Here is a 13,527-nt window from a genome sequence, read left to right as displayed (position 1 = left end):
GATAAAAAAAAAGGGTTTTGTTCATTATATTTCTTTGCACACCGAAAACATTTGAATCCGAATTGTTTAGGAGATCAAAAACCACGTGAAGAGAAAGAAATTCACATTGTTAAGCAATTACAGGTTTCTTTCACTATATGCTACAGAAATGACTTGGGCATCATGTCCAGCGTCAGCATATAGATACCAAAACGTCTACAAATACACGGGCTTCTCGGTATCAGCCAATAGCCTGCACATGTAAGATAGGTTAATGCACTAATGTTCATGATAAATACTTAAGCACCTTAGGCTTTAGCATGGCGGCCCTCTCATATTTAAAGGTCTCTAGGTATTAGAAAGAACAAGTACAATTTATTCGGAGAAAATCATGAAAAAAATTAGATTGAATTTTGCAAAGTTTTTGCAAGATTTTAAATAACTTACGATCCCCAACAATTTTATTTATAAGAAACATTTTACAAGTTGAAGTGACAACCGATGAAAGGCTGAGATTTCAATACTTTGTTATCATTTTTAACATCAGAGTCTCTCGTCTCAAAGTTAAGTACAGATCAAGAGGAGATACCCTCGTGTGAAACCTTCAATGCATTGGCTACGGGAAAAATAGAAAGGAATCAAATAAAAATAAGGGTAAATTGTGTAAACCTCCCCTAAAGTCTCAGGTTCTTGCTGAAACCTCCCTTGAAGTTCGGTAAGTACAATTACCTCCCCTGAACTTTTTGACATAGTTGCAAATAGACCCGCCCCCCTCCTTTAGAATCTTCTAAAAAGATGCATAAAAAGTCCAAAATATCCATAGACCAAATGTTTATTTTCCACATTTTCTCTTCATATGAATAGCTACCCCAAACCCTTCCAATCTCTTTATCTGAAATTGATTTATTTTTCAAATTTTCCCTTCATATCAATCACTCAAAGGTAAAGCTACAACTTCAAATTTTCTTTTTTTTTAGTTGTTCAAAAGGTTTGTATTCTTTTTTTCTGTAAAAACCAGCCTAAATGGTAATTACAAGTGTATTTTGGACATTTTGTACCTCTTGTTAAAAGATTCTAATAGAGGGGGTCTACTTGCAACAACTATGTTACAAAGTTTAGGAGAGGTTATTAAAATTACCAAGCTTCAAGGAAAATTTCAACGACAATCAGAAACTTTAGGAGAGTTTTCAACAATTTACCTTAAAAATAATTATTACAATGTGGTAGAGAAATAGTCAGGAAAAGAGAAAAAATGTCAATATAGAATTAATAATTAATAAGATATGATTATGTTGGAAAAAGGATTTTCATAACTATCTTTATGAATATACCAACTAGAGGTAGGGCGAGAGAGAGAGAGAGAGAGAGATAGGAGAGAAGAGAGATGAAACTTACGAAGAAAGAAAATTCAATTAGGCCTCAAGTACCTTCCACAGACAATATCTCAAGTTCTGCCCACCAAAGTGGAGAAAGCCTTGGAGTTGCTGCTTCTGGGGAGATAGCAATCACTTCCCTTAGTTTTGAGGTGACCTCCCTCATTGTGGGTCTTTTCCTTGGATCCTGGTTGATGCACTCTTGAATTACCTCACAAATGATGTCAAGTTCATCATTTTTGAAAGATTCGAGTGTGGGATCAACCATCTTGCTGATATTACACTTATCGTCCAAGTATTCAAAAGCCTAGAAATGTCATTAATTTTATCAAAATACATAATCAAAAGCAATAACAAGAAATTTAGTTAAACTAAGACTCTGCTAAATAACTAATTAAATATTAACAAACTAGTTTGTTTACCCAGTTCAAAAGGGGCCCTTCCTCAGAACATTGAAGCTTTCCTGAAATAATTTCTATTAGTAGCATTCCAAAGCTATAGATATTTGTTCCGGGATCAACAAGTGGAGGAAGTTCGGAATGCTCTGATTCATCTTCAACAGATGTCTTTGACTTGAATCGAGCATCTATTGTGAGGCATACCTCTCCAACCTGTCAATAATAGAATAAAAATATTTGAACCTTTAAACAACAACAAAAATTATAGTTAGAAATGAGTATTGTTGAAACTTTTTACCTTAACAGCATGATCATCTGTCAAATAGATAGAAGAAGACTGCAAATTGGAATGTGCTATAGGTGGATTCAAGTCGTGATGCATGTATTGAAGACAATAAGATATTCCCATAATAATTCTCATCCTAGCATTCCAATCGAGATGCTCAAATTCTTTAACTGTAAAAATAAACAAAAATATTTATTTGCAAACATAAATTAAAATTTTTATCTTTTATATTTATGAATAAATCTTATTTATTTTTGTCTTTTGTATTCCTCAATAATATATAAACAAATTATTCAAATAATTTGGGAAATTACCATGCAAATGTTCAAATAGAGTTCCATTAGGAGCATATTCAAATACCATCATTCTTGTGAAAGGCTCTTCTTCTTCGCAGTATCCCAAAAGATTGACAAAGTTCTTATGGTTCACTCGTGAAAGAGTGTCAATCTAATGTGAGGTCATAGAAAATAGAAAATAAAAAAGTATTAAAATTCTAGTGTCTAATGTATAAACAAGATAAATCATCAATTGTATAAAAAAATTTATTGACCTTTTTTCTGTAAGTCTTTTCCATGCACTTTGCCCAATCTTTAGAGGATACAATTGCAGTTGATAAAACCGCAATCTCAACACCATTAGATAGAGTTCCCTTGAATATTGTATATTCTTCAAAGGTCTCAATAATATTACTAAAATCTTCACAAGCTGTTTCAAGCTCTGGACGATTCAACTTTGGCGCCCCTGTATTTAAGTCAATGTATTTCATTCTTTTCATACATATATATATATCTATATATATATATATATATATATATATATATATATATAATGGATTGTGAACAACAAACTTACCTGTGATGAATGCTTTTTGCAACTGACCACTCAATCCAGTCTTCCAAGGAGTTATGGTTGTTACTCCTTGGCTTCGACATTTATAGAGCATGGTTGCAAAAATAATAAGAAATATTGTCATCAAAGCCACAATAGCATACTTCCACAGTTCTCCAAATGAACCATCATCTAATGGTTGTTGGTTATGAGGGGCTTTAACTGGAGAATTAGCTGATTGGTGTAGAGGAGGATTTGAAGGAGAGGACAACGATGAAGGTGGAGGGTATTGTTGTTTCTTTGCATTTGGTACTGCAGGGAAAGCCCCACTACTTCTTGTAATTGGAATAGTAGGAACATCTTCAGAAATTGCATTGCCGCTTGCAGGCATTGCAGGGAGGTTACTAGATTCTTGTAGTAGTCTACGACGTACAAAGTTTACTATTTCTTGTACATTTTGTGATATATATGGTTTCTTTGAACCTGATGGTGACAAAAACATTGATCATTTTATTGCTCTAAAGCATGAAATAATTGGTGCTTAAAGGTATAACTATCATAGAGAGCTTGTACTCACCCGATATATCATTACAACATTTCTCCCCATAGATAGGCAAAGAGTCTTTTGCAAACTTAAAACTTAACAATAAAATAAGAATTTCATTAGTCAAAATACATTGTCGTCATCATCATCATCATCATCATCATCATCATCATCATATTATTATTATTATTATTATTATTACTATTATTATTATTATTATTATTATTATTATTATTATTATTATGTAATTGCTATTGAGAAGAGAAAGAGATATGATATAAATATAATACATACCGTGTAAACATGTCATAGAAAAGTAGAAGCCTCCCTTTAATTCTGAATAATAAAGAATTAGCTTTATTAAGATGTTTTAAACTACTCTCCCAAATGCTGCAAAAAAATGTCTCATCTAAATATTAGTCATATAAAAAGAGTATTAAATGAATTGTCCTCTTAATAAGAAAGCTCAAATATAATTAAATGAAAATAAGTTCATCTTAAGTCATTTAAGTCTTGCATAAAATATCTTATGAACTAGTTAAGATATAAGGTTAATACCCCTTTTGTGAAGCAACCATATCATCATAAATAGGCATGCATAAAAAATTCTTATAGTATTGGAAGAAGTTAAAAGCAATGCATAAATTCTCTTACCAGTATCCAATTTTTCTATTTAGACAACTAATTCCATTTAGCACATCAGATTTAAGGTTTTGATCAAATTGTAGTTCAGATAGCATATTGAGATTTTCAAACTCAATTGGAATTCTGCCTTGAAAATTATTGTTGCAAAGCAACCTGAAACATAAAGAATTAGAAAAAGTCAATTCATGTCAGTGTAGATAGATCCTAGGATGTAAAACACATGTATAATTTTTTGATAAAAAAACTCACAAACGTTTCAATGACAAAATCATTCCAATTTCTGCTGGAATTGTTCCATTCAAACTGTTATCCCTTAAATCCAATAGCTCCAGCCTTCTAAGACTTCCAATCTCTTTGGGAATCACACCAGTGAAGTGGTTTTTATAAAGAACACTATCAAATGCAAGAAATAAAAAATTTTATTGAGATCTTGGAATATTATTTTAATTTGAATCAATCAAAATAAAACAAATACAACATGATTTCAATTCCAAAGCCCTTACAAGGGTTTAACCCACACCTCCACAAAGGGAGGGTATAGCACTAACCCTATAACCCACTAAGTCTTGCATATAGCAACTTGCCCCTTACGGGGAGCCAAAGTTGCACCATATGTGGAAAAAAAATCTTAAAATGTAGGTTTGTTTTAAAGTTATCTAAATGACAAAGAATCAATTGTAATGTAGGCTTTTATTTCAAAGCAACTATTATGAAAGCAAAATTTTTTAAACATCCTTCTATTACTTTAATAAATCTTATTTTTTAGATTTTAGACATCAAACCTAACAACATTTTTATTATTTGTTCCCAAAATACCCTTCATGTATTTTATTCATTATTTATTATTAGTAACATAATCTTACTATATTAAACTTAATAAATGGTGATACTAAAATATTAATTAAAACAATAATTATTATTTATGATAATAATAGTATTTACTAGTAAAATAATAATTTACTATTATTTAATTATTTTTATTATTTTATTATCATTATTTCCATTTTATTAATATTAATTTTATTTTAAAATAATGACTGTTATCAATTTATTAGTGTTGATTATAATTAACTTAAATTTCTCCTATCATAAGAAACTATGGGGGAAAATTGTAAAGTAGCTATATTTAGCATTTAACATTCAAATTTCAACTTAACATTTTTTGCATTCAGATAACTCCGCCAATGTGAGATTGCCATACACTTCTAGTCCCAAGCCCGAATAAAAGAAGAGTGTTGAGTTAGATAACTCTACCACTTAAGTGGGCCAGAGTTTGGTAGGATTGTCTCTATAAGTGACCCACCATGGAAACACCCTACAGTGGTGTCAAGGTAAGGGTTACACCATCATTCTAGACGATCGTAGATAAAAAAGCCAGTCCAATAAACACGATTTTGTTTAATCACTTGGAATATAAGAACATTAATAAAAAAATTATGGAATTTGTAGACATTATGAAGGGAAGAAAGGTTATTATTGCACGCTTACAGTAAACTAAATTAAAAGAAAAAAAAAACTAACGAAGTTAATGGCTACAAATTATGATAGACAGGAGATGTGAATAATAGAAATCGTGTAGTGATAATAGTATATAAGGATTTGAAAATTTGAATTATAAATGCTAAAAGAATTGGGGATAGATTAGTTTTAATTAGACTTATTTTAGGTAAGGAAATCAATAGCATAATTAATGCTTTTGCACCTCAATTAGGTTTAGGAGAAAACATTAAAAGGTAAGTTTAAGAAAACTTAGAAAGACTAATCCAAGAAATTTAGAATGAAGAGAGAATTTTATAGGAGCAAACTTGAATGGACATGTAGGGAAAAGTGTAGAATATGATATGGTATGTGGAGGATTTATAATTGAGGAGAGGAATGAATCAAGAGGTACAATATTAGGTTTTGCAATAACTTATGATGGTTATTTCAAATACTTTTTTTTTTCAAAAGACGACGAATACTCAACAACATTTAAAAGCATATAAAACATAATTCAAATAGATTTTTTTCCTACTTGGAGAAAAGAACGAATGATGTGTAAAAATTGCAAAGTTATTTCAGGGGAAGCTTAACAACACAACATTAATTAGTTGCAGTAGATGTGCAGATTAGGAAATAGAAGAGAAAGTAGGAAAGGAAATAGGTGTCCAAGAATTAGGTGGGAAAACCTAAAAGGATTGTAGTTCAATTAGAAATAGGTTGATAATAAAAGGGAATTAAAATTTAAGTAGAAAGATTAATGATATTTTTCTTGAAATGCCAAATAATATAAAAAAGCATCAAATGAGGTTTTAAGAGAACTTAAAAGGAAATGGAAAAGTATTAAAGAAACTTAAAGGTGGAATGAAGAGGTTCAAAATATAATTAGATTAAAACAATTATGTCACAAAGAATGACATAAAGCTTAAAGTACAAAAAATTGAAAAAAAAAGTATAAAATCGTAAAAAAAAAAGAAATAAAAAATAAAGTGAATGAAGCTAAATGTAGGGATTATGATGAGCTTTGTTGCATTAAATATGAAGATCAAAGAGTTTTGGTAAAATATGAGAAAATCAAAGAAAGATGAAAAAGGTATTTTTGAAAATTATTAAATGAACAATACGAATATGGTGCTAATGAAGGAGAAGCTAATAATACTAATAATGTTAAAAATAATGCATACTTTGATAGAGTTAGGCCTATGGAAGTAAAAAAGGCATTAAGTAAGACGAGGAAGGAAAAGACATTAGAACCCGATGAGATTCCAATAGAAGTGTGGAAAGGCTGGGGAGAAGTCTGCTTATTATGATTAAATAATCTATTTAATATGATAGTAAAAGAAAAAGAATATGTTTGATGATTAGAGAAATAGTATAAAAGTGTCCATATTTATGAACAAAGGTGATATACAAAATTGTAATAACTATTAAAAAATTAAACTCATGAGCCATACTATGAAACTTTGGGAGATCAACCATGGAAGCTATATTTCTTTTGAGACGAATGATAAAAAAATTCAAAAAGAAGAAGAAAAGCCATCATATAGTATTCATTGATCTAAGAAAGGCCTATGATAAAGTTCTTAGAGAGATCATATGGTGGGTCTTGGAAAAGAAAAGGGTTCAAAATAGGTACGTGAATCTAATTAAGGATATGTATAAGGGGAACAATAACCAATGTTAGAATACCAATGGGAGAGAATTTAGATTTTATAATTATGGTAGGTCTTCCCCTAGGTTTAGCATTTAGCCATTATCTTTTTGCATTGATCATAACTGAATTGACTAAACATATTCAAGAAGTTCCACGGTGCATGTTGCTTGCAAGTGGCATTGTTTTAATTATTAATTGACAAAACTAATGAAGGATTAAATTCGAATTAAGCTTATAGACAAATGCTTTAAAAACAAGAGGCTCTAAAATAAGTATGACTAAAATAGAATATATGACATATAAATTTAGTAATAGTAGGAGTATAGATTAGGATACACTTAGGATTGGAAACCAAGAGATGACTCAATGTGACCATTTTTGGTACCTTGGTTCAATAATTCATAACAAATGAGTGATTGAGGAGGAATGGAGGATATCACCTAGAAAATTAGAGCAAGTTAGGAAAAATGGAGGGATGCATCTAGACTTTGTGTGATAGGAAAATATCACTTAGATTTAAAGGAAAATTCTATTAATAATTGTAAGGCTAGATATGTTGTATGGAGCAAAGTGTTAAGTAGTCAAGAAACATGTTTAAAAAATGAGTATGGCAGAAATGTGAATGCTAAGATGGATGACTGGAAAATTAATATATATATATATATTAAGAATAAAGTCATCCGTAGAAACCTAGGAATAACTCCAATAAGTGATAGGGAGAGAGAGAGAGGGAATGCTAAAACGGTGTTGGTCACATGCTTAGAAGACCACCAACAACTACATCTAGAATAAATGAGTTGTTACAAGTGGAATGGGCTAGAAGAGCTAGGTGTATACCAAAAAGGACATAGATACAAGTAGTAAAAATGATTTAAGCACTAATAATTTAAAAGTGGATATAGTTTTAAATAGAACTGGTTGTTAAAACATGATTCATGTAGCCAATCTACTACAGTTGAGATCAGTGGTGGAGTTAAGAATTTTCTTTTTTCTTTTTTTTTTTTTGGGGGGGGAGGGGGGGGGGGGAGGGGGTCAAGTTAAACAAGAAAATGAAATATAGAGTAGAAGTAGGGTTTTGAGAGAAACCGAATAGGAAGGTTTGGGTCTATTAAATAATTTTTTAAAGAAAAAATAAACAATCTTTGTTTTTAATTTTGGGAGTTTGATGAGCATTAAAGAACGGTCCTTAACATCTTATTTCAAGTTTTGGGGAGGCCAAGAACCCACTTTACTATCTTTTTAACTTTGCTTACACATACTACTAACTATATAAATGGTGGGTGGGGGCCCGGGGGGGCAGCAATATACTTGGCTCGACCTCCTAGTTGGGATAAGGCATGGATAGTGATGACGATAATGATGATGAGGTTTTGCATTTAGAGATATCAAATAAATATAAAAAAACTACCAATCTTTAAAATACTATTTTCCAGAGCATTTTTTCTTTTTAAACATCGACTTCAAACTAGTATAAGGACACCTTAGATTTCAAATTTTAGTGTCAATCTTATATTACTAGTATAAATTAGCATTTTAGTTTTAAATTGTTTTGTATATTACTTTCATTACTAGAGATATTTTGCATTTGTAAATTGTTTTTTTTCTTATAAAAAAATATCATATCTATGGGTGGATTCGAGCCAAGCCAAGCCGAATAGTACCAGGCTTGAGTTTAGCTTGAGACTATTCTATAAGGCTCGAGCTCGGCTCAGCTCGACTCATTTTATATTTTATAAATATTTTATTATAAAAATGTTTAAAAAATATTTTATAAAAATAAAAATCATATATAAAATAATTTTTATTTTATATTTAAAAAAATAAGAAGTATAATAATTAATAATTATAATATTTTTATTATATATATATATTTATTATTTTCTATAGTTTTATTATATATATTCGAGTCGGCTCGCGAGCCTCATGAGCCGAGCTCTAGTAGGCTCGAGCTTGGCTTGTTTAATAATCGAGCCATTGAATTGGGCTCGAGCTCGAGCTCGACTGAAACCAAGCTGAGCCGAGCTTGAATAACTTGTGAAAAGCTCGGCTTATTGCCACCCCTAACCATATCTAACTAAGTGGGTGGGATTAGGGCTGTAATCAAGATAGGATTTGGATTGGATTCAACCAGATATAGATCCAATCTGATCTAAGGGTTTCAGATTGGATTAAATCCTATGGGGAAAAAAGAAAGAATTCAAAATTCAAAATTCAAAATTTATTAATTAAAAATTTTATAAATATGTACACACATAATTATGTAATATGTATATCATAAAATCCAATTGAACTCGGAGCTCAATTGGACCAAGTTTAGTCAAATCCACATATTTCTCACAAATGTGCATTGATCAACCCAAATGCAATGGCAACGCAATACCACTCTACCAAACAGCTCCTATAATATAATTGATTTTACATTTTTACATTTGAAAAGCAAAACTACATCTAACATTCTCTTACTTACAGAGATTTTAAGTTGATAAGGTTCCCAAGATCAGGTGCCAGTATCCCTCCCAAAGAAAGCCCTTGCAGATCCCTACATAGATTGTGCAGTGAAGAACTTCAGAGACAAAGAAAATTTTGAAATAAGTTTTCCAAATTTCAGAGAAGTTCTATAAATTTCTGAACAAAATTGAAGAAATTCATCAGCCTGGACAAATTCGGAAAAAGCCCAATCGGAACTTACAGCATTTGCACTTTACCGTCTACACAATGAACGCCAGACCATGTACAGGGGTTTCTGTCATTGGGGTTCCAATTTGAAAGAACACCGTAAGGATCAGAGTCGATTCTTGCCCGAAACTCCAACAAAGCCAATCCTGCATTTCCAGAAAATTACCTATCGAATTATTCAATCTTAACCAAACCATAAGAATTCAGCAAAGTTTACCAATAACTACCTTCAACGCTAAGCGTCCAACACTGCTGAATTTCCAGAAGCAGCATCATGAAGAAGAAGCAATTCACCATGTGGAGCTGGAATCCAAAAGGATTCCATCTAGCATCCATTGATTGATTGCCCGAATGCTGTGTCGGTGGTGTTAGTACCAATTAGTGCCTAAGCTACGCGAAATCGCCAGGTTTCTTTATTTTTCTTTTCTATTTTCTTCTATACAGATTACCCTCTGGTCCTCAACCGACCCGTGTAAGAAAATAAATAAAAAAAGGAAATTAAGCTATTGTCGAATCCAAGGTACTTGATGGGTCAACCTTCCAATCTGAGTTCCCCATTGTTTTTTACGATTTAATTCACGTTACAAGCCTTATTTCGTTAATGGTTGCGGAGATCGGCTCGACAGAATCTCAACAAGCGATAAAAGCTGGAAAAAGTAAAATCTGAATGAATCTTCAATATATCCACCAGCTAAAAACTACCAAAATAAGGAATCCTTGCATGAAAAGGAGGTTGCAGGCACCCACATTCGCAAGCAATCCAAATAAAATGAAACGTGAGCTGAAAAGGAGAAGGAGATTGACAAAGACAGAGATGGGGTAAATCTTACCGAAACAAAGGGGAAGAAAGAGAACAGAACAAGGAATGAATTTGTTCTTGTCGCTGCTGGTTTTGTCTGAAACAGAGTTGAGATTGAATCTTGGGGTGAAACGGTGAAAGGGCGGGAGGAGAGATCAAGAACGAGGCAGCGAAGAAAAAAATTAATAAAATTTAATTAATTTTTTTTTCTTACTGTCCTTTTCCGACTTTTCTCAACACCTCTCTTCTTCCATGTTTTTTCTTTCTTCCGTCAAGGGAGGCGCCGGCTCCTCTCTCTCTCTCTCTTTTTTTGTTTCCTCGCTTCCTTCCTCTGTTTCCTTTCTCCTCCAACCCCACCAGCCACCACCACCCCCAACTGTTTGTTCTTTTTCCTATTTTTTCTTTTTCTCTTCGGCCCCACTTTCTTTTACTTTTTTTATTTTTTTCTTTTTCTTTTTTTTTAGATTTGAACTTTTTGGAGACCCACGTTTGACAGCCGTAGTTCAGACCGTTAACTGTCACCGCCGGCGTCATATCCTTTCCCGCGTTTTCTTGTGGTGCTGATGGGACCCACATCCGATGTCCCAGGACGGGCTAAATTTTGTTCCTCCCCTGTTGACCAGGGGCCCCAAAATTTTCAATTAGCATCTCCTTCCTTTCTTATTCCCCGGTCCCCGCATTTCAAGCCTTGGATCCTAATCGGAAGGTTACGGAGCAATATAGAGTTCTAATTGGTAGAATATCAATAGACTCGCTGCTTCCAATTAGACAATATCATAATCTAGTCAATTTGCCACGTGGATACTTTAGTCCACGCTGGACATCCCTATTTTGAATTCACATCACATCTCCTGCGGGGGCTGATCTGAACTTCCCTATTTTTTCCTTTAATATTCTTCTAAATCATCTCTCTAGTCTTTAGCACAGCCAAACCCTTGCTTTCGCTTTCTGGCCGTCGCTCACAGTTCACCAACCCCGAAACACTCTGTTGTTGGTGTAGCAATTGACGCTTGTCTCTCTCGCTTGCTTTTGTGGTTATACATTGGGGTCTAGAGCCTCACTTGCTCGCTGTTGTTCGCAGCTCTCTGTAGAACCTTCACCTATCGTTTTACCATAGAAGAAGATGCAGCCAGGAATTGGTTTCTGGGTTTCTCTTGTTGAAGCTTGATTTCTCTATCAGAACTTTGAATCTCAGCGAATCCTCCCTCTTATCCATGAGAGAAAGGTTCCCTCATTGATGCTTTCTGAGTTGATGACAGGCACAGGGATGACCATGGGTCAGTTTTCTCGCGAGTTCTTACCATCTTTGTAAACATTGAGATAAGGGTAAATTTCTCAAATTTGCAACACCGATTCACATCCATGAGAGAAATGTTTTTTTTAGCTTTTTCTTCTAATGGGTTTTGATTCCTTTCACTTCTTTTTTCTTAACTTTTCAAAGTTTTTTTTTTTTTATATTTTTTAGTCTTACTCCTTAGTTTTAAATAGGTAGTTGTGAGAATATTAATTTACTTACAATCCTTTTTACCTATATGAATCCCAACTTCGTGAATGTGGGTGGATAAGCTGTTAGTATGTTAACGGTGAGATAGATTTCGAGCTGAGGCCATCAGTGTTATTCACCATAGGTTTTGTATCATGAAGCTACACATCTCAAAATTTTCCGGAACATTATTGTTATTCATGACCTTGTTTCTAATATATTTCGTGGGGATATGAATCGATTAACGCACAAAAATTCCAATTTATTGAAAAACCTGCAGCAGCGAAATGTATTAGTTTTCTTGGTAGAATTTTATATGTTGAACTTGCTTTTGGAGAATGAGCATGCACGGAAAGGAGTTAATGTGTTACCAAAGTGATACTTCGAGCATACAGAAATTGCGAAATTGTGAGGGGAAAATATATGCCTGGATAGGGTTGAGGTAAAGTCAAGATTCAAGCTTACCTTGAAAGCTTTTCAAAGGAATATCCAGCTTGCATAAGATTTCATTGTTTTATACATAAGGTATACCAAAGTATGGCTGCCACTGTTAGCATTGTCTGGAAATGTCTTCAGGAAGGTTGTTTGTGCACCGTATCCAAGCCACATTATGAGAAAATCATTTAGGTTTAACCTATTGAAGTGCTCAACTCTTGGTGCATGGGCAATGGCCAATGTAGTATCTTTTCCTTTTCTTAAGAAAATTGGTAATGTAGTACCTGTTAAATATAAGTGCATACATGAATCTAGAGTTAATGGTAATTAACTTAAAACTTTTATAGAGGAGGGTGCAATTCAATCAATGCTTCTATGAAAACTTATGTTACTAATAAAAAGAACCCTATTGTATCTTGATAGCAAGAGCATGGATGTACAAGGTGTTGCAGGTGGAGTTTGTAACCCTAGAGAAGAAAATAGCAGTTCGCCACCTTCTTCTCTAGCATTCTCCTCTAGCAGTCGCCACCCTTTTTTGCCAGTTCGAGAAGATAAAAAAAGGTTCTTGATTGTTCGTGTGGTGCTCACAGTCTTCCATCAAGTTCTTCAGAAGAGCCTAGTTCGTGGGACGAATATTGTTGGTTCAGCTCCATCATCACTATGTCATCTTCAGTGGGAGCTGATATTGGGATCTTCTATAGCATGAACACCAACTTTGGGAGATACTTCTTCTCTAGATCAGGAATAATCCTTCCCTTGTCTTTTGGTTCAAATCTGATTTGGTTTGGTTCAAATAGGATCCTTGAATTTTGATTCTAAAATAAGGGAATGTGATTCCCAGTTGGAAGAAAATGCAGGAAATTTTTTAAATTTGCCCACCCATTCTGCAACCTTTTTGGCATCCATACGATGGGTCCTACCATTTCTTTCAGTGGAATCAGAGCCACA

General features: G+C 33.1%; 1 protein-coding gene across 9 annotated transcripts; it reads right to left on the bottom strand.

The window, feature by feature from the left end:
- Window positions 1–5: 5 nt before the first annotated feature.
- On the bottom strand, window positions 6–11,166 carry LOC148877469 (protein MALE DISCOVERER 1-like). Of its 9 annotated transcripts, XM_088941710.1 has the most exons (15): window positions 10,693–11,090; window positions 10,090–10,509; window positions 9,876–10,008; window positions 9,654–9,725; window positions 4,303–4,446; window positions 4,063–4,206; window positions 3,703–3,798; window positions 3,442–3,503; window positions 2,889–3,347; window positions 2,587–2,777; window positions 2,351–2,483; window positions 2,049–2,206; window positions 1,775–1,963; window positions 1,375–1,659; window positions 6–232 (listed from the first exon to the last, which is right to left on the bottom strand). In XM_088941710.1, the coding sequence occupies exons 2-14, from the start codon at window positions 10,196–10,198 to the stop codon at window positions 1,399–1,401; spliced, it is 2,151 nt and encodes a 716-aa protein (XP_088797836.1). In that variant the 5' UTR covers window positions 10,199–10,509; window positions 10,693–11,090; the 3' UTR covers window positions 6–232; window positions 1,375–1,398. The 9 variants fall into 9 exon arrangements, with proteins under 9 accessions (XP_088797836.1, XP_088797854.1, XP_088797862.1 ...); XM_088941728.1 differs by lacking the exon at window positions 3,703–3,798 and having other exon boundaries at window positions 10,693–11,073; XM_088941736.1 differs by lacking the exon at window positions 4,303–4,446 and having other exon boundaries at window positions 10,693–11,073.
- Between the last annotated feature and the right edge of the window lie 2,361 nt (window positions 11,167–13,527).

Source organism: Nelumbo lutea, chromosome 1 (assembly GCF_056320005.1).
Source record: "Nelumbo lutea isolate HS-2025 chromosome 1, American lotus-T2T, whole genome shotgun sequence".
NCBI lineage: Eukaryota > Viridiplantae > Streptophyta > Magnoliopsida > Proteales > Nelumbonaceae > Nelumbo > Nelumbo lutea.
This window is presented reverse-complemented; position numbering and strand designations above follow the sequence as displayed.

What these genes read in the sequence shown, in the direction of transcription:
- LOC148877469 (XM_088941720.1), bottom strand. Translation starts at nt 10,198, where the DNA reads ATGGATGCTAGATGGAATCCTTTTGGATTCCAGCTCCACATGGTGAAT. An exon ending in TTGGACGCTTAGCGTTGAAG is followed by an intron (nt 10,009 to 10,089) that starts GTAGTTATTGGT and finishes CTGGAAATGCAG; the next exon opens with GATTGGCTTTGTTGGAGTTT. An exon ending in GCAAAAAGCATTCATCACAG is followed by an intron (nt 2,778 to 2,888) that starts GTAAGTTTGTTG and finishes ACTTAAATACAG; the next exon opens with GGGCGCCAAAGTTGAATCGT.